We start from the raw sequence: 21,369 nt of genomic DNA, 5'->3' as shown, positions 1-21,369 counted from the left end.
TGTACAAGTGAACGCCTTCTTTTCTGGAATCTATTATTGTCAAAAGTATATATTTGAAATATTTCAAAGGCCAACTTACCCATCCATTAGCTAAGGCTTTCTGCTTCTGCCTCTTAAAATTGGTCTATTGCCATTTTATCAGTGGTGGTGGAAGTTGTGGCAAATGGCACTCTGGGAAACTTCACTATAAAACAAGTACTTGGGTGGTTGGTACCCAGAGGTACAGTGGATCATAATCTCTTCAGTAGATAAGTGATTCAGTCCCCCTCTGGAAGTGTCCCTGATCTGGTCACAGCATGGTGATTTCCAGAGTTGTAAACGAAGAAGTGGGACGTAGCCAGGTACATTTAAGTCAATTAAGTTCATTGATAGAGTCCATTCAGTAACAACAAGCTTTGACCAAAGTGATCTTAACTTTGTGTATATTTACTTTCATTTCCCATTACTGTAGTACTTTTACTCCTGAACATTATCCTGGAAATGTTGCTCTCTTTACTCCATATCATCTATTTTGCAGGGTTAGATAATAAAACTATCTATGACCAACTATGAAGTCATTCATTTTTATTAGTTAAGCTAAGTCAGTATATAAAATAGTTCAAAATGACCCCACTTTTATGAACTGCATCATGCAGGTGGATTAGTAATTATGATATAATCATACAAAACATTAATTATTTTATATCATTGTTTTTTATTTTTAGAGGAACGCAGAAATTGTGCTGTCACAGAGTATTTTTACACTGTTGTTTTTCTGCTTGTGTTTAAGTTAATATTCTTCCACCCCAGCAGACAAGCTCACAAGTGAACAGATCAGTGAACGTCAATTATAACCCCACACAGTGTCCAAATACTGCAATAAACAGTTTATCAGTGGTTGGAGAAGGATGCACCTTTATTGTCCAGAATAGAGGAACACTATCTGTTGTTTTCCAAAATCATAAAAACAACACAAGAATATATGAGACAGGGTCAGCTGGTTTAGGTCTGTTGGTAGAGCTCCACGTACAGAGGCTATAGTTCTCATTGCACTGGTCATTGATTCTCATTTCTGGTGTGTCCTGGTGCCTGTCTCTTCCAACTTTTAATCGATAACGATGTCACTCTCAAGGGGTGAAGGAACAAAGCCCCAAAAAGAAAAAAGGTGTAAAAGACAGGGCAAGGGTTTGGTTGATTTTATATAAAATTTAAATCCCAAAAAAATAAGCTAAACTGTTTTAAAGTCTGAAAGTGAGATATTACTATAATACTACTTTAATTTTAACCGTCTTAAGAAATATATTTTAAAAGGATTTTACTCCTTTAGAGTTTTTTAAGGGGAATTTTATGTCTTTTGAAATATGTTTTATTTCTTTATCTTGACTTGTGTGTTTTTATGAACTGCCTTTTTTATTTTGCTGCCCATGTGAAGTCCTTTGTAACTTGGTTTTTGAAAAGCGCTCTACAAATAAAATTATAATTATTATTATTTTTATTTTTATTTATTTTATAAATTATTTTTTTGTGATCAAAATTTGTATTGAATTTTTTCACAGCAGATGACATCGCCGTCAAACAAACTATTTACATATCACCAATGCCGTGTTATAAAGATAATATATAAATCTAAAATAATGACAGAAAACAAGTAGGTAAATTAAAGAGAAGTGACACAGGCCACACCATCATCCATACATTTGGAATAAAAATAATAATAATTGCAAATAACAAATAAAATAGAAGAGGGAGAGGATTGAAAGGATGTATTCATCAATAAGATAGCTCATGTGTGTAGGTTTCATATTCTATAAATAATAATAATTAAAAAAAAAAACATCAGTAATAGCTTTACATTTAAAAGAGAAGTAATAAAGAGATCCCACGACTCAACAGTGGATGTTCGTGCCTTATGAATGACAGCCAGTGACGTTTCTATGAGAGCGATATCTCTAAAGTAATTAAACCATTGTTTTAAACATGGAGGTTCAGTAGAGAACCAGGAATGTATTATGGTCTTCTTAGCAGCAGTTGAACTTGCAAATATGATTTTCCTTAAGGTCAATCTGGTTGTATCTCTGAGAGCAGAGTCATCATTAAAAAAAAAGTAATGATGGTTGTATAGGGATTGGAAATTTAAAGATATTTTCAAGGAACTTAACCACCTTAGACCAAAAATTAAATACCACGGGACATTCCCAGAAGACATGGACATATAATAATAATAATAATAATTATTATTATTATTATTATAAAGAACATTCTGAACATATTCAAGTAATTCTGTCTTTACAGCATGGCTACAGGGAGGGTTCACTGCTAGTCAACAATGTTGGATGAGACACTTTCACTTCATGCTGGTGTTCAAAGATGCTCCAAGGTCAGGTGGTTTCCTTCAAATTAGGTGACAAACAACAAAGACTAAGTAATTTTGATCAGTCAGTTGAAGAGACATAGGTATTAACACAGTCGTTTTTATTCCTCCATACAGCAGTGGTGTAGCGAAACTGTAAAAAGTTATTGAACATGTGGCTGCATTTCTGCCCCAAGTAGATCTGACATTTAATAAGAAAAGCTTTGTGAGAATTGAATAAGAAGCAAGAGCTGTCATATAACTGAGTTTAAGACTGGATAAGATGGAAAGTTATTGATCCATATGGATGATAAAGTCACCAGCAGAGGAATACGTTTAAGACAAAGAATAATGCAATAGAAGAACACAAATAATACAGACATAAAACACAAGGAGGGTTGTGAGGTTAGATAAAGCCTGGCTGGTTCCATGTTTCACACCAACAGCAGACAGTGTTGGTTAGAAAACTAAATATTTACTAGCATCTTTATCTTTGTCTATGTGTTCAGATAAATCTAGGGTTATGTGTTGTACTAAAATGAAACAGGATATGTTTGTGCATAAGGATATGCAAAAGAAAATTAAAAATATTTCTTCTTTTGCAGAGAGAGGACTTCCATTGTAGTTTGATTAATATGCACATTTGTCGCTTACTGTTGCGTATGTTGAGTGTATTTTTTCCTGGAAAATGAGACAAATACTTGCTTAGTTTTGAGTTTTTGCCATGTTTAAATGAATATTTCATCTAAGGTGAGTTTGTGAGCACAGCTGACCTCTGAAGCTGCTTCATGCCTGCTTTTGTCATGTGGATGTTTGCCCAGAAGAGGGTGCTGAAGTCCTGCATTTGAATCCAGAGGGTCTTGTTCATCGAGCTGCTTCGTGCTAGGTCGATCAGATTCAGCAGATTCACATTCTTTTTTATTTTATGCATTATTGTTACAGGCCAAAAAAAACGAAGAAATATCATCCTCTGCAAAACATGGTAGAGAAAATGCAACAAGAAGTTGTTTTTCTTTTAATCTATTTCATGCACAGGACATAGTAATGTTTCCAAAAACTGAAACAATGGCAAAAAGCACAATAGTGAATGTTATGTTGACAGAATGATGCATGTACATCTAAATATGCTGTTCCATAAATTTGTTAGTTATTTGTTTGAAATAACAAAAAACAATATTGTTTTTCCTCCACATTTCTCTGTAAACCAGAGCACATATTAAACATTACTGTATTTTAATTCATCCGTCTACACAACTTGATGCTCATGACTTTAATAAATGTCACACTGGTATCCACCTCTTAGATGATGTTTTGAGCTTTGAGTCCCTCTGTTTCTGAGAGTCAGCTCTTCATCACTGACATTTTTATTGACAAAAACAGAAAAAGACAGAAATGCCAATACATGTATTTAAATACTCTTTTTCTTCTCTTCATCTCACTGCAGATTCACCATATTTAATCCTCTCCAATTTATAGCAGAAGATGATTCAGCTCCTAAATGAAAAGGTTGAGCCCTGAGCATCAGCCTGCAGATGACGGTTTTCAATGACATTGTATTAAAATTACTTCAAAAAGGTAGAGAAAACATGTTTAATAAATGAACATCATACTTACGTTGAGGTTTCTATCTGATTCTGGCATTCAGCCTGTCTGCAGATAAAAAGGAGAAAATACATTTTCTGCCTTCCAACCCGTAGCTTCACCATCTTCGCACTCCGTATTGATTTCATGTCAATCCAAATATTCTCTGTCAAAGTGATGTCAAATGACCAGTTTTTTTTTCTCCATGAAAGGAAAGAGGCCGGTTCCTGAGAGGATTATTTTATTCTTCTGAACAGTCTGTTATTTGTATGGGTTTTAACCTTCACAGTTTGAAGATATTTTGTCAGACTTTGACAGCATCCAATGATGAATGAGAAAGTCTGCAAATAATTAACATTTCAAATGAATGAGGATTTTTGTAATTGTTAATGTCCATCTCAGTTTCTCCAAACTCAGGGTGATGCTTTACTTGCCTTATTTTTATTCTAAATTTTCCCAACATACTTGGGACACTAGAAACAGTCAGTGTGAGTTCATCTTGTTAATAAGCCAATCAGTCAAGTTTTTTTCCCACCCATTTCTTTCCCTCTCCAATCTTAATTTTTTATTTCAAAAATGGTCCACTAACTGGGTACATTTTAACCCAAATGGTATGGTTTAAAAGGTTCAACCTCAAGCCATCACTTGGTTGACACAGGTTAGATATACATGTAACAGGCAGAATGGCTTTTAAACTCCATCCTGTTAATAGAAGCTTGATGAATGTATTCATAATGGATCATAGCTACACCCGTACCTGTACTAGCATTTGTCGTTCTGAAGCTTAGTACATTTAAAGCCAAAAAAATTGCACTTACTTTTATTTCCCTTCGTTTTGTTACAGTAAGTCTTTATCTGATTCTGTAGGCTGTAGCAATGATTTGCCGGAATTAATAATTTGGTTTCCCTTGGTCTTTAACTTGACCTGAGCGGGAGTGGCGATTGTTTCATTGTTCAATGAACAATGAAGGCCTTCTACAATTTTCTGTACCATAACCAACTCGGCACAATATGGAACAATGCTTACAGTCCACCAGCAGCGCTGTCACCCCTACAATTAGGCAGCTGGTGGTATGGAGTCACTTAAGAGTCCCTGGAGGAGGCGTCACGGTTGGCTGAGCAGAGCATCTCAGCAGCTCATGAGGTGAGAGTGTGGAGGTCAACTCCACACATGATGCAAACAGACACTAATGCAACAGTGCATTACAAATGAAAAGTTATCATGAATTATTGATGTTGACATCTGATGTCCGCAGATCTCACTTATCGGAGTCAGCACACAGTGTGAGAGCGTTTGTTAACTTTGATTGGCTGCAGCAATAAATGACAGATGCCCAAACAGAGATGCATTCACTTCTTTTATTCATAAGATGGGAACATTTTTTACATCTTATGCACAGCAGATACAAAGACAAACATGTTCTAAACCACAAACTAAATTCCTCCATCACTCTATTCCTGCTTCCCATTTCAAAATGGCCGCCCAAAATAAACACGCTTTTTCGTTTGTAGTCCAGTTTCACATTCTGAAAGATCGTTTTGCAGCAATCTCATTTTAGCAGAATGGCACAAGCCACCTTCAGAATACTTCCATTTTTGACAGATATCCATTCCCCTTTAAACAAATTGCACTTTTTTCTTCTTTAAAACTACGTCAACAGGATTATAGGTTCATAAAGTAACACCAAGAACACAAGAGACGACTAATCCATCCAACTTATACAGGTTTCATTATTTAGTTGCACAAAAATGCATAAATATACATTACGCAAAAAGTACAAAAATATTTGTACTTTCCTTTGCTCAAATAATGACAGACACTGATATGATCATAAAGACTGGGGTTGTCATAGAACGTAGGGATGCATTCACAAGGTCCATGCGAGATAAGCCATTTACACAACAGCCTAGCTTTCACAGAGGTAAGACCAAGGTTCTACAGGGAAAACAAAACATATCGCTGTCTAGGCCAAAGAAGAGCGAGGCAACACAAACACTAAGAAAATTAGGATACACAGAACTCTGCGTTCTAAATTCATGCCAAAAAGACTAACATGCAATGACTCTTAACGCTTCTAAACCTCCCAGGAGCAGCGGTGACCCATGGAAGGACTAGCTTAACAACGGTAGCTTCAATTCGCCAAATTTTCCTCAGCAAATATGATCCATGGAGTTTGACACTAGGCTTGCATGAGGTTGTATTTTGAAGTGCTAAGATGGTACCGCAATAGTTGCCAAGGAAAAGCTCAGATTGTCGACAGCAAGATGGTTTCAACTCAGGCTCCCCCCCCACAGACAATCGGGAGGAGATATAAATACTGTTTGTTTATAGTAATGCACATTTGTCCATTAAATAAACCTGATTAAATTAATGAAGAGCTTGGCAAACCTCACTTCAGCTGGACAAAGGTGTGGTTTCCAGAGGCCTGAAGAAAGCAGGGAAAACAAGAGTTAGTCCCAACAAGCAGGTAAAGCCTTCATTCAAATAACCTAAACGATTTAGCAGTCTAAAAATATCTTGTATTAACCCATTGCATCTGCATTTCTGAGCCCCCTCAGACATTTTGTTCCAATTCAAGACATAAATCATAAAAAAGATGCTTCAAAAGGTTGAGTTTCATACTTAAAAAGTACAACAGCTTACTTTGTTGCTATTAAATGAGCACTTTTAAGAAGCAATAGTAGGGTAATTTACCAATGGTTTGATAATTTGTAACATTTTATGTGTACACAGTATATTCATGCCCTTTTTTAAATGAGGTATGTCTTTAACAGGAACAAATGGTCTTGGGGCTTTAGGCCACATATTTACAAAGTTGAAAAGTCTTGAGTGATAACATTGTTGATTTAAATCTTTGCACAGGAATGGTTCTCTATAAGTATGTACAAATAAAATAAGTCCTAAGCTGAAACACTGAAATTAAACTAAATGACTGACAATATTTGAATACTGCACAATATTTTAATACTGCACAGTTTGCTTGACATCCTGATAGCACTTAGACGATGGCAGGTGGAGGTTTGGAAATCAAAAAAAAATATTAAAAACAAATACTGGTCAACCAAAGGTTACTCACTAAATATCTAACAAAACTGCCGGGACTTCCATCCAGGCTGGGAAGTCTCAGATGGAGTAGGGTACCAGCGCATCTAAAGAAACACAAACAAAGTCATGTACAGCAGACCAAAACCAGGCTTCAGTGCCTCATCCTGCAGATTTCATACATCAACCCTCTTTGAAATTTACTTTACACCAGCAGGTTTAGGAAGACTGTCCCTTTAAGCCGTGGTCACTCTGAAGCCATGGGAATGTGGGTCATGTAGCTGCTCATTGAGGACAATGGTCCTTGAGTAATTAACGGGCATGGAAATGGGGAGAGTTGAACCTCTCCGTGTGTTAAACATTTCCACTGGGTGATCAGCTGGTATGCCTGCAACATTTCCATACCTGGGACTAAAACCTGAGATAGAATTAAGCCTCACATTTCTACACTGAACTACATGCATGGAGGCCTTTCAGATAAACACAGGAGGTTATCAACAGTTGTTTGGAAACATGTGGAGACTTCTGCCACAAACTAACGAGGCTAAGGGTCAGTTGGAAGAGGGATCTTTCATCAGATTGCAATTAATAAAGCCTTCCCCTCCTTTATGTGGCTACACCGCAGCTTATATTCCAACAGGAGCATGGACAGTAAGTTGGCACCTCCAGAGAAGACCATCAAGTCTGACAATTTCTCTGAGCGAATACCTGACATTCCTCTGCCTCCTGTGCCCGACAAAATGGCCCATGTAATAGCTGCCTACTTTGCAGGGCAGCACTCCCCTCTACTCTTACTCTGCTCGAGGAAGTTAGATCACAATGAACTTTAAACGACCCAACAAGAGAAATATTTTCCATTGCTATTGTTAACTAAAAGCCCTGCCCACTGCCTTGTAGTCAGCAGCACTACAGCTGGAGCATTTAGACTGCAATTAGCTTACAATGTAAACACTTTGTGCCGCTCCCCTCCCATCCGATTTATTTTCAGTAAGCACGATGGAACTTATATTAAAATATTTAACATGAAAATCTGCAAATTAGATATAAAAATAAAATAGAACATATTGTGAAATTGATTTCAGACAGAAAGTACAGTTAAATGTTGAAGCAAATAGTTGTCACCACTTTATGTTGTAAATGAGTCTTGAGATAATGTTTGTTATGATTTGACACTATACAAATAAAGATTGATTGATTTAAATCTTTAGATAAGTATTGATCCAAACTGAAACGTAGTGCCTGGTTGGCATTTAGACTGAAGCTGCACATCAACTTGTTTTTTTTTCCTGCATACTGGAATATTCTTATTTTATCAGTAAGTGAACCATTTTCTGCCAGCAAACTGACAGGATGGTGATGCTGCAATAAAAGATAAATTTATACCTCCATGTCTAGGATCATCCATTAAAAGGAATCCATGAGCCAAAAGCAGCCAGATGACAGCCACAAAGAGGGATTAAAGCTAAGTGCATGCTATTGTAATGTTACACTACATCAAAGAATGCACGCATTACTTCCTCAGAAATTTTCCATTTCAAAATGACAAATAATTTTATAACAGTATAACTCATGGTTTTTAAATTCCACTCAGCAGCTTGTAATATTAAATGGGAACAAGTTGTGCAGCCAACAACCTCAGACTTGACATTGATTTTTTCTTCAGCAACACATGGGCCGTTATAATATCTTTGAGGACCACTGGGAATAGCTTCTGGATCTCCTCTGAACAGTAAATGATAAAGGTTTTAAGTATCAGTGAGGTATCATTTACTTTTAATTTGGTTCAGTTTTAGGATTTATTTTTGCTGTGATGGATAATTACGCATCTGCATATAGAAACTTTTCATAATTCCTGCATTTAATGGTAACTGTGCATCATAATCCTGTTTTCTTTTTTTGTCCAGAATTTTTTTCCTGTATTGCCAGAGCTGAGTTTGAGCTAGAGAATGGTGAACTATGAAGGAAATAGAAGATAAAAGAGACACACACCGGTTGGTCCCTCACCTGGGCGTGGAGGGCTGCAGCAGCGGCAGCAGCCGCCGGGTAAGTGAAGGCTGCGTGAGGGAGACCCGGGGTCAGCTCAGTGGTGTACAGAGGGTACGGAGTCCAGGCATCCGGAGATGCTGGGATCAGTGCTGCCCCTGTCAGATCATCTGGGGAAGTACAGGGCGGGAAAGACATAGCTGACTAAACCAACACTTAAACAAATTCATCTTTTGAGAATAAAGTAAGAAGGCCTCAAATTTTGAATAATAAAGAAAATGTGCAATGAAACCATGCTGCAAAAACTGTTCTTTGGTACAACTTGTGCCATCAAAACTTTTTTTTTTTTTTATTTAGGACTGATCAGAGATTAAATTCAATCTAGTTAGAAATTGGCTGTAAATAAACTATCATGACAGGAACCTAAATAACATCTATCCTCTTAGAAAGATGCAGTCAGACCAGATTTCAGGAACATTTCTTTAATGCGGAACAACTCAGGGTACATTTGCTTCTAGTTTCTATTAGAGACATATCTTTGGCTCTGTCCCAACCCTCCTTCGGGCCTACCCATCGCTCTGGAGAGCCCTTGATCATGTAAGCAAGGAGCTACAATGGGGAGGGGTTGAAATCCTTGCTTAGGAAATGTTACATCAATCATTAGTTCATATCTTTCACGCTCACAATTGCAAAATGGAAATAACTGTACTGATACTCACCATTGCAAAGTTCCTGAGACACTGAACCTTTAATCGGAAATCTTTTTTTTTTTTTTTTTTTTTTTAAAACAGTAATCGAAAGACATAATTACTTTGCATCACAGCAAAACCAAGATATGGGTTGTGACCAAAATCACAAACTCATTCCCTACTTCCATTGGATGTAGTGGGCTATACAGTGAGCTCAATTGTCAGCATAAAAAAAAACGCACACTAGTTGCAATATTGCAGGACACTGAATAATGACATCATTGCTGTTGTGCATGTAAAACGTGATGCTCAGCTCATGTCAGAGATCCAACATCAATATCATCAATTTCATTGATAAGAAGTATTACACTAAGTGTATATTCACAAATTCAATTATATTAATTTTAAACACATAACCATACCCTAAATTTTGCACCATAACCTATTTGTCACGTACATACAATGATCTCCTGCCTGACATCAGTGAAGAAATACTAACGTTACTCCATAGAAAATCCATTACTCTTTACGTTTATAACCCTTTATATTTATTAATATTCATTGTAGAAATGTCACCAACATTTTTTGGTGTTTCTTATTCTGATCATTCTGTTTAGCAGACAGGGGGCTGATTGTGCTCCTCTTGTCTGTTCACCATTTTCCATATTGCTCAGTAAGTGACCATCAGTTTTTCAGTACTTTTAACAATGCATTGTGGGAAATGATAAGTTCACCATGCAGAGCACTTATTCTCCTGTACCAGTACCCATCACCTCCACGTTATGCTGCCTCAGATGAAAGGGAAAGCTATACAGGAACTTCCCTCTTGTTTGGTGTCACTGGCCAGAAGCACTATCAGAAGGGTTCTGCACCTACTTCCCCTTGATTTGTAAAAGACAAGGCAGTATGGCATGGGGATATGGGGTAAAATAAAAGTAAAGTCTACACACTGTTATAGTCACAATGATTTTCCTGATGTTAGTTAATTTCTTTGGACCATTGAATACAATCTGTCCTTCGACTGGCCTCCTTATTGAGACCACATTTTAGGAAGCATACAGATACTAGTATCAATATTGGCCTCACTGGGATGAAGCCTATCCCTCTCTTACAGGCACTATCTAGTTTGAACCTTCAATCACATGATTGCAAAAATTTCGCTCTGTTGCACAGAGGTCTATGCCACAGAGGGAAATTTTTGCAATCGCAGGAAATATTCATGCTTTTGCAGAGAAGATACAATTTGAAAGATGGACTTTTGGCTACAGTGAGTAAAGGTACAAAGATAAGGTAAATGATAATATAGCGCTTAAATCAATGGTATAAGATTCATAACTAGCTGAAGCCCTGTTCTTAACCCTGCTATCTCCAACTGCAACAACTTTGCCAACACCTTTCCCCATCTTCACCACATGGTTAAATTTCATTAGATGAAATCTGGTCTGAATGCATCCTCACTCCCTTTTTAACTGTCACCTGTTTAAAACTAATAAATCCAGCAGGTGTTCATGCAAAAAGAGCAGAAACACAGCTGACTAAATCCTATGAGAGTGATATTTTCCAGCTGGACAGAAGCAAAGCAGCTTTCTAAAGAGTCGAGATGGCACATGCATGTGGAGGTGAGTTAGTTCTTCATTTGTTAGATTCTGTTTGTAACCCCTGACAATTTTGTCTTCAATGCCTCAACATTTTAAGACAGATTTAAAAAAAAAAGGGTAAGAAGGGCATTTGAGTACTGGCATTGCCAAGGTGAGAGTGGATGAAAGAGCCTAGAGTGGTGCAGCCGTACAACTTACATGGGTCCCGTGCAATGAAGTGAGCTCCTAGAGCAGGGTGGATATTTGTGGGGTTCGGTGTGGCCATCAGCTTACTCTTTGCCATCTTCGTGTTGGCTTTAGCAAACTCTAAGCGCAGGGTCTGAGGGCTTTCGGGGTCAAAACGGATACCCTGGGGGAGAGACGGAGGAGGGGAGGAGGGGGACATAGTATTGTAAGGGAGGTGGGCTGAGTTTGAGGGGGCTGTTGCTCAGTAGTCTCACATGGCCTCCTTTCCTAAAGCTGTGTTTCCATACTTGGGGTGTTTCCTTCAAGCTTCCCTTGAGCTTAACTCCTTTCTTTCCTCCTCCAGTGTGATGTTAAAATTATCCATGAAATATTCCTAAAAAAAAGGGAAGACTGAAGGAAACACTCCTGAAATATTTCAACAGGCTTGCGTCTCCTTTTCCTTGTGACAAGATAAGGAGCAAAGGCAAAAGGGGGAGGAGTACACAAGTCAAAAGAGCCACGAGAAAAGGGAGACGAGGAAAAGGGGCCAATGGTGAGACCGAGTGTAAATCCTTTAGGTGGTTTAACCCTGCGTGTGTTCTTGTGCCCTAAGCGTTGTGCCCACATGCAGGTGAGTAGTATCTTGGTGTGTGTGTGTGTCTGTGTGTGTGACTGCTGGTGTGTCTAGGAGGTGATGCTCATAAGGAAAGCTAGAGGCTATGAGAGAGAAGTGTTAGATTCTGCCAATGTGGGCTACTGGGTGCCAAAATAAGAGGTTACACTACTGAAGATGTGTCCAAATAACACTACACATGTGGCTATGGAACAGGTATTACAGTAAAGCAGTGATATGCAAAATAAGGAAAGCTATACCAGACTAAGAAGGGATGTGTATCAAGGTCAAAGTAAACTACCGTAAGGCTACGGGATTCTGGCCTCTTTCCAAAAATGACCCTGCCATTGAATTATAAAAAGACAAAATGGGTTGGCTTTGAGAAGGTTTTGGGAGAGAAGAATTTTCTTAAAGTCCCAATCACTTTTTCTTTTCAGGTTCAAGCAAAGGTTAGAACAAATCTAAGAAATACAAAGCAACATTTGGAGTTTTTTTAAACAAGGGGGAAATTAAAACAGCAACAGATTGAAAGAAATTAAATAAACTGAAAAAAAAAAACAAGTGAATGCTTACATTTAGTGAATTTTTCGCAGCTTCAGCTCCAGTGCGACTGTCGAAGGTTACAAACCCAACTGGCTGGAAGGCAAAACGGAAGAAACATGCTTTAGCAAAACAAACAACAAAACATCTATGCCAGAGACAACAGAGCATCTCCAAACACAAGAAACATTTCCTATCAAATATCCACCAATTATAGAGGACTTTGTTTAAAGTCATCATTTCTAGAATTTGTTCAAAATGTCAAATTTAAGAACCTTTTTTAAATAAAAAAATAATTTATTTAACGTCTTAATGTTTCTAACACAGCATTAATATAATGGCATTAACACAATGAAAACAATAATTTATTATTTCTAAGCAAACATTATCACAATTAGAGTCAACATAGCATTCATTTGTGAAGTACTTTAGCGTTGCATTTAAGCCGTTTCTTCCACTGATGGGAGGCATCTCACCTGTTTTGATGTTAACTTAATCAGTGACCCTTCATAACCCTGTGGGGAAGAAAGATAGCCAATTATCCACCCTGCAGCAGTCACATGGAGGAAGTCAGGCATGAACATTTCTTGCTTTATCAAGAGGAACCTGCCTGTGTGCACCTCAAGTCTGAGCTTGACAGCAAGACCTCAAGGCTCCTCGACTCAACTCCGACAGTATTTTACTTAGATATTTATACGACAAAAAATGGACAGCTCCAACAAATCAAGCTTCCAGAAAACTGAAGTAGTGTCATCCAAAATGATGAAAATGAGAAAGTTAAGGCTGTGTCGAGTTTAAGGAAAAATGCATGTTATCAGATAATGTTGAGAGCTCTACTAAATACACCAAGTTAAATTCAGCACAAAGGTTGGTTAGGGGAATTTGCCTGACAAGTGTATTGATAGATGAGATCTCTCCTGATCCTGATTTACAGTCATGGAAAAATTAACAACTTTCACAAGCTGTGATGAATCCATTACAACAACCCTAAACCAGATCCCTTAACAAGAGGAGAGAGTCAGGTAGACTACAGTCAATATTAAAAGTTTGTGTTAAAAACAAAAGAAAAGATTCAGGATTTTTATTTCCATCACACCTGAATTTAACCTGAACAGATTTTAACTTATTTCCACACACTCTGCCGGTGTTTGCCTGCCATGGACAAAAAAGGCAGAAAGGTAAAGCTCATACAATGACTTAAGAAAAACAAACAACTGCAGTGGTTTCACAATCTCTACATGTTACGAGAGGAAACAGAAATGTCTCCACACAGTGAGTGAGCTGGGTCACGGAGAGGGTTGGTTGGCCAATCGCGAGGGCTACTCATTTACACATTCCACAGGGTCATCCATGTGCAAGGGATACCACTTCCAATTTAGTTAGTTAGGACACGGGTGGGAGGGGTGTTTATGGAGGTGGAGTCCGGTCAGAAACTCGGGGCAATGGACAAACAATGATGTGGCCTCATTTCCATAAATGCAAATATCCGGAGCTCCGTTAACAGGGGGATTGTTTGATGAAAATATGCACAAAAGAGGAGCACGGATAAACCCTCTACTGTGTGAGCTGAAACATCAAACGCTACTGGAAGGAATTATCCTGCAGAAAGGATAACAATTATTTCCTCAGACCTCATTTCATTTAAAATATTTTTCCTTGTAAGTTGATTAGCCTTTCAGAAACACTTTCCATGAGTCTTTTCCTGCACCTAGCAACAACTACCTTTACTGTTTTAAAAGAAGGTGGGAAGTCTGTTACCTTTAAACCAAAATTCACCTCACACAGCTTTCGTATAAATCATTTTGCGACATACCTTAAAGGGTCTGAAGAGAAGGTAGAGTTCCCGAGGTTTGATATCGACGGGCAGGCCGCTGACAAACAGCGTTCGTACCTGCAAACAAAAAGAAAAACTGCATATCATCAGGTGGAAGAGAGACATCTAATACTTGGTGTCTTTATTCAGTTTAAGATAAGACCCTTACATCATTCTTCAGGAGTAACCAACAAACATACTGAAATATGAACAGTTCTACTTGCAGCATACATTCATGTTTAACAATTATCAGAAAACCTTCATTTCTTACATATTAAGATAAAAAAGAGAAAATGTGACAAAGACAACACCATAAGCTTCATATCAGTTTGACATTTGATTTTAGCTCCATAAAGGTCATGGGTCAATGATGCACTGGTTAGGTTCCCTTACTTCTCTTCAATCCAAGCTGATAAAAATGTGTCAACGTTTCTGCAGAACTGACCTTTTAAGCCACTGTTTCCAACACACTGGGTTTCAATTTAAAAAAAAAACCTGCAGCACGTCTTCTTGCAACTCTCTGGACGTAAGCATTTCAGCTAAAGACTGTCCATCCCCCTGAGGATTATTTGTTTTATTTAAATAAAGCTAGAGACCAAAGTAAATATTATCCAACAATCAATAAAAGGAAAATATAAGGGACAAGTTTGTGATTTGCAAAAGGTTTATTCATATTTCTTTTTCTGACTCCTCAGATTTATCAAATGCCACTATTTTAAGGCCTGTATTATCAAACTGATTGAGTCTTGATAAAACTGACATTAAAATAATCCCATTGGGTTTAATATTGTTCTCTAATTCAGCTTAAAAACATTGACACTGTAAAAAACAACAATATTTTAATCATCCTGTCACTTCAACATGTTCAAGTCCAAACAGTAAAAATATGTTCCTGCCGGGGAACCTCTGGGATCCCCTCCATGGACCTCCTAGACTTTCCCTGATCAGATATTGAAAGCCGAGGCTGCATATTGTCCAGTGTGGTCGTGGAAACAAGCGTGCAGTACGAGGCCCATTAGTTCCCAGTCAGTGGGGAGGCCCTCAGTACAATGGGGCTGCCAGAGGAACAGCAATGGACAACAGAGCACAGCGTGACACCATTTCCTTCCTCTGACCCACGGTCCTGGCCCTGCTGGCCCGCCAGCATTTTTCAGGTGCTGCGCAGCAGCATTTCTCAGCCCTCTTACAAGTCGGGGCATACAGCAATATAAAGCCGGCATAGCTGGACACAGAGTCAATTGAGATGTTTTAATGTGTCCACGGGCTTCTCCTTAAATTTTAGTTTATAACCTTTAAACCTTGCTGAGGTCTAGCCATTATTTCTCTTATTTTAGGTTTAATTTTAGAGAAATACTTTAAATAAATAGGACTACTGGTGGCTCAGATGATGCTCTTTTTTGTTTGACGGTTGTCTTACAAGGCTTCAACAACATCTCTGGCCTGTTTACTTAAACTTTGTACTCAACAACAAGGAGAAGAAAACGCTAAAGCAAATTAGGGTAAAAGAAGTCAAGTGGCCACACGTGTCTTTGTAGTAAGATAATGGGAACAAAGGAGGAGCAACAAAAGGCCCGGTGCTCCCCTCAGTGTCTCCATAAGGAGTCATTAAAGAGGAAACACAGCCGGCCACACAGAGCGTCAGAGTGACAGCTGGGGAAAAAAAAAAAGACATCATGGATAATTGTTGAGGGAAGTTCAATAATGAGTCTAATTTCAAAATTATTAGTTTGATTAAATTTTATATTCCTTATGTTTTACCCAAATTAGGATATTAATTTTACAAAGCTATTATTAATCTAGGTTTTAGTTGCATGATGACTTGGTGCCTGAACACAATTCAGAGGTGGAGATGGTAAAATTAGAGATGTTTATTTGACTCCTCTTATGTTTGGCAGGTGATTGCAAAATAGAAGCAGATAAAGATACGTGCACACAATGAGGATGCTGAGAGACACATTTAAAGAAAAAAAATAAGATTTGTATTGAGGAAATAAAAAGAGGCCCTTGCTGTTTAATCTATTGCATTTAAGATATTTCGCTTTTTTGAAACGCAGGTGGGATGCATTTTTTTCTAAATTGGATCTTTATCTAATATTCAGAGTTAAATTGCTGTTGTTTCTGACTAAGTTTACGGTTAATGTAACGCCTCGTGAACCCCTGCAACATTACTACAAAACACCAACAATGAGAGTCACAGGTCTACAATAAAATTCAATACAAGAGAAAATCCTCTCCATTGAAGAAGGCTGGGTGTTTCATTGATTTGCAGAATTATTAGCTTATTGAGCACACCTGGTGGAACACGTTTTAAATCTAGTGATTAAAAATAGAAATTAAGACTTCAATGTTTTAGAAAAAAAACTGAAAAATAAATTGTTAAGGAGTTTCTTTATCCAATACTCTTCTAATAAAGTAACATTGGTGCTCTTTTCTTTGCAGTTGTTCCAGTAAAATGGAAAGCCCCGTTTGAGCTAATTTTTCACACACTCTCACCTGAACCAAATTCAAAGTCTGATTTTGGGACCTGACGCAGTTCAGTGGGGCCGTGACTGAGCCTGAACAGGAGCGAGTGAGAATCTCTGAGAATTCAAACTTGTGTTAAACTCACCTCCTCTTCGATGGACACGTTGTTGTTGGGCTCTGCGTCAGCTTTGAGACTCATGTTGACGGTCGCCTCAGCTGCTGCTGCTGCTTCGGAAAGTATCAGGAGTTTCCTCGTCGAGTGATATTTTCCCCAAGTGCGTCTGAAGCTGCAGTGAAAGTCCTGGTGGCGTTTGAACTTGACGAGAGAAGATGTGCCGAGGTGAGGTCGTGCGGACGAGGACGGCGGCGGAGAGGAGGTATCCGTGGATATCTTTGAAGAAGTATTGCGAGAGAGAATCATTCATAAAAGGGAGGAAAAGGAAAGGGAAGGAATGACAGACGCGCTAAACTAAAGGTGAGAAGGTGGATTTGTGCTCCGTGTGTGAGGGTGAAAGATGGGGGGAAAGAAGTGCGCGTAAAAAACTCGAAGCCTCTGAGCTCACATCAATGCCCTCAGCTGCGGGACTGTGCGGGGGAAGAACAAGTAAACTTTTCTCATTGGAGCGCGTCTCTCTCTCCTCCTGTCCGTGAGTGAGCCCCCCTCCTCCTTCTCTTTCTCTCTCCTCCTCCTGCTTTTCAATTAGGTCATCAATTATGTTGGAGTCCGCTGTGAGCCGTAATCAGGCTGTAGATCCGCCTCAGCTGTTGCAGGAAGGGCCGGCCCCTCCGCCGCCGCATCACCGTTTCTATGGAGCCTGCACAGCCAATGGCCATTTCTCCCTGACCTCTACAGTGTGTTTCATCTGAGAGCAAAAATAATACAAGATTAGTAAAGTACATTATTGTTGCTTGTGTTGTTTTGAGCCTCATCTCAATGTTTCACATCCACAAAATTAAAGAGGCCAAAGAAGAATAAGAAGAGGCCTTTACCTCTGCATTACTCAGGAATAAAAGTATCAGTATTCACTTATATTTCCTGTTTTAATTCTATTATTAACACATAGGCCAAATGATTAACTATGGACTTCATACTGACATCTCATTAAATGTATTCCTATTTTATGTTGGTTAAAAAATAGGAGCAGCTCAGTAGCAAAATATTTAAAAGACAATTTAATATAATAAATAAATAAATTGGGTTTTATTTCAAGCAAGGGATTTTACCTCAGAGAGCACACATAACCAATGATTAAAAGGTTGAACTGTAATGTTAAGAAATTATTTACATTATCGTTAAATGACCCTTATATTTGTTATACATCAGGAGAGCTTTGTCCTAAACTCTTTATCATTTTTATGATTAAGAAAATGTAGTTGGTGGCGTGAGAAAGCTGTACTTTGTTAGTTTGATACATGTAATTCTAGGATAACTAAAGAATATTTACTTTTATTTCTGCCATTACAAATATATTCAACAATTTGAATAATTACACTAATAATAACTGTCTTTATCCTTTTGGGAACATGTTGACGTAGCAGTGGCGTGGGTGGGGAAGCGGCCTGTGTTGTGAGTAAGACCCAGCCCTGGACGTGAGCCCAGCTTGCAGTGCATTTCCTCACAACAAGGCAGCTCTGAGAGGCCAGACGGCTTCCTGACTTTGTATAAGAACACAATCAGACTTGCGGGACGAGGAGGGGGAGGCCCTATGTTCTCTGTACTTCTTCAGATTTGATCTAAAAATAGTGAAGCTCTGCTGTGTTTGCACTGTGTTTCTGTACTGACTTACTGAACCCCAGTTGTTTAAGCAAGATGCTTAACTGTGAAAAAGGATGTGTTTGTTTTTCACCTTTAACTGTATCTTCATGCAGCACTAATTTAAAAACCTCTTAGATCATGAAAAATAATTATTCACATAGAAACAGCGTATTAATTCTTTATGTGAAACAATTGCTCAAACTGAATATTAACGTGTTAACACTCAGTTCTAATAATTGATCAATCATGTACAGGGGTGACTGGGGGATGGTATACAGGGCCCTCATGTTAGAGGGGCCCACAAGGATAAAATAATGAGTGGCTGTCAATGCAGGTAGAGAGCCAATAGTGAGTGCCTTGTGTGGGCCCCATGGTTTTGTGCAATGCCCCTGATCATTTAGGGCAATATGCCAAAAACTATTTTTTTAGACTATAAAGCAATTATTGTTCTTTGTAAATTAAATGTCTATTTATTCAACTGACAAAACAGTCTTTCCTGCACTGAAACAGTGAACCACTGACTATGAATTCACCAAATATCTGCAGATGAATCTATGCTGATCATCAGCTGCAGTGAAATCGTGGAGAATAAACAATTCATCTTTTGTTTTTTACACTCATTTCTAAATTTTGATTTTTTGTGTCAAATCTTTTCAAAAGTGTGAAATAATCAATACGTTTGAATTAAAATGAGCTGATTTGATTGAGGAAGTGATTCCTTTTTGTGACTTATCCAAAACCAATAAAACACTGGTTGGACAATGACTGCTGGCTGTGGTTTTGTGTTGTCTTTATGTATTTGTTTTTTTAATTTTACCCTTTTTTCATCTCACATTTTTTGTCTTGTTAATATTCTATCTCAGAAAACAAACTGAAAGTCAGATCTCATAAGAATAACATATATGTAGTTTGCAGGGACAGGGCTCTTTCCTAAGCCAGAAGCTGAACTAGTTTTGTTGAAAATGACAAGGAACAGCGTTTATATGCTCTATTTGTTGTTGAAGTTACACGGTTGCTGCCTATGAAATATTGACTGTGCTGCTGAGTGTTCATTAATTCATTGAGCACATACTGTACATACAGTTTGTACTATGAGAGCGTCATGCACAGGATGTCTTTATGCACCTCACCCACGGGAATGTTAGATCAAACCTTATACTCACCTTACATTTCACCAACAAAAAGTCACTCTGAGTTTTTCAGAAATGGGCAATAATTCAATATTATCTTTGATAGATCACGTTAAATGCCTTTAATACCATTGCACACTTTAAACACATTTTTTATTGTACTGTTATCCAAATTTCTTCTGTCCAATCAGAGCAGTTAAAGTAACATAGTTTTTGTTTTTACTCATACAGGGTTTGATGTCTTGTCATGCATCACATTAAAACTCAATAAGTTGCTCTGAATACGTTTTTAAATGTGAAATAACTTCATGCTTTGACTGATAATTGAAGACTAGTATCCAGTTATTAATGAAGTTATTAATTTCAGGTCAGTGATTTCAACCAATTTCTTTGAAACAAAGGAAGAGAATTCTGCTTGACAACATGTAATTTTCCCTGAATCTTTCGACCTTGAAGCCAGGTTTTCGATACCTTTGTTTCATGTCTCTTTCTCTACTTATTCCCAGTGTTCATTTTATAATAAACTGTCAAAGATTCTACAATTCCTTTCAAACAACCAGTGTTTGAAACACGTGGATAATTGCATACAAAGGGTTAACAGCAAAAATGAGTCACTAAAGCTCTGAAGCTTTTATGTCCAAAGATGTTGCTACCATCTTCACCGCCAAAGATAGCAGTGTGGATGCTTAGAACAAATATCTCTTATTTATATGTCACCTCGTCTGAGTTTAAGGAACGTTCGGTCTTGTTTGAAGCTAAACTCACAGACCTCTCCTCTTAAGTGTTAGCATGGAGGCTTTACATAATTTAGGGCAGGGACTTTTATAGTTGAAATTATCAAGAGATGTTTTTTTGTTTTTTTTTAGTCTAAATGGACTGCCTCACAAAGTTATAGGACTCAAGTGGCTGCTGCTGCTTGTCATTAATTGAAGAAACTGGAGAATAGCCTTTTTATTTTGGACCTGCTGGATGATTTCTGTCTTATGCTTTTACATCACCACGAGTCCCACATGTCTCTAACACTGCTATTACCAGTGTGGAAATACTGTTAAGGCGTGATAGATAGTGACAGTTCAGGATGCTGTCAAGTCCATAAAGCGGCTTTAAAATACTGTGTTGCCATCTCTATTTTAAAAACAAACATTAGGTTGGAGTTGGGCAGTATCTCAGTGGCTCCTTACCCCTCTATACTACATGCTATCACTTGTGACCTGTTATTAAAGGTGGCTTACGTCCATGATATGAACAAAACAATGATTTTCCTCCTAAGTTCAGTGAGCCAGAAAGCAAACTGGAGCGTAAGTACCACAAAAATATTCTCAGATATAGTACGAGCATTTAAAACGTTGTGAAAAAAAGGGTCAGGGTGTGCAGTTTTGGTAATAGGCCATATTTAGATTCTGTTTGCTGACACGCAGAGCAGAAACAAAGTGGCATGAAAGACTCTCAGGTAAAGGTGAAACTATTAAGTATTTCAAAATATATCCAAGCAATAGCCAAATATGTGAGAAAGTTTCAATGTTGAACTCATGGATGTGTAATTGTTTTCTTTTTTGTCATGAACTCTTTACATTCATCTTATGATTCCCTGTGATGACTCAGTCTTTAGTCACTTGGGAATCAGTAGGGTGCCAGTTCAAGTCCTGATATGGACAAAGTTAGAAAA

At 38.0% G+C, this 21,369-nt stretch overlaps 1 protein-coding gene across 3 annotated transcripts; it reads right to left on the bottom strand.

The window, feature by feature from the left end:
* Positions 1 to 5,255: 5,255 nt before the first annotated feature.
* Positions 5,256 to 17,620, bottom strand: LOC117810105 (RNA-binding protein with multiple splicing 2). Of its 3 annotated transcripts, XM_034679713.1 has the most exons (9): positions 17,381 to 17,510; positions 16,963 to 17,208; positions 14,355 to 14,432; positions 13,018 to 13,056; positions 12,575 to 12,637; positions 11,422 to 11,572; positions 8,943 to 9,106; positions 6,988 to 7,060; positions 5,256 to 6,336 (listed from the first exon to the last, which is right to left on the bottom strand). In XM_034679713.1, the coding sequence occupies exons 2-8, from the start codon at positions 17,014 to 17,016 to the stop codon at positions 6,995 to 6,997; spliced, it is 615 nt and encodes a 204-aa protein (XP_034535604.1). In that variant the 5' UTR covers positions 17,017 to 17,208; positions 17,381 to 17,510; the 3' UTR covers positions 5,256 to 6,336; positions 6,988 to 6,994. The 3 variants fall into 3 exon arrangements, with proteins under 3 accessions (XP_034535604.1, XP_034535603.1, XP_034535602.1); XM_034679712.1 differs by having other exon boundaries at positions 8,958 to 9,106; positions 16,963 to 17,620; XM_034679711.1 differs by having other exon boundaries at positions 16,963 to 17,500.
* Between the last annotated feature and the right edge of the window lie 3,749 nt (positions 17,621 to 21,369).

This window comes from Notolabrus celidotus, chromosome 3 (genome assembly GCF_009762535.1).
Source record: "Notolabrus celidotus isolate fNotCel1 chromosome 3, fNotCel1.pri, whole genome shotgun sequence".
In the NCBI taxonomy this organism is placed as follows: Eukaryota; Metazoa; Chordata; class Actinopteri; order Labriformes; family Labridae; genus Notolabrus; species Notolabrus celidotus.
The sequence above is the reverse complement of the archived record's forward strand: the minus strand, read 5'-3'. Positions and strand labels throughout refer to the sequence as shown.

What these genes read in the sequence shown, in the direction of transcription:
- LOC117810105 (XM_034679711.1), bottom strand. Translation starts at nt 17,238, where the DNA reads ATGATTCTCTCTCGCAATACTTCTTCAAAGATATCCACGGATACCTCC. An exon ending in TTCTCTTCAGACCCTTTAAG is followed by an intron (nt 13,057 to 14,354) that starts GTATGTCGCAAA and finishes TCTTCCCCACAG; the next exon opens with GGTTATGAAGGGTCACTGAT. An exon ending in TTAAGTTAACATCAAAACAG is followed by an intron (nt 12,638 to 13,017) that starts GTGAGATGCCTC and finishes TTTGCCTTCCAG; the next exon opens with CCAGTTGGGTTTGTAACCTT.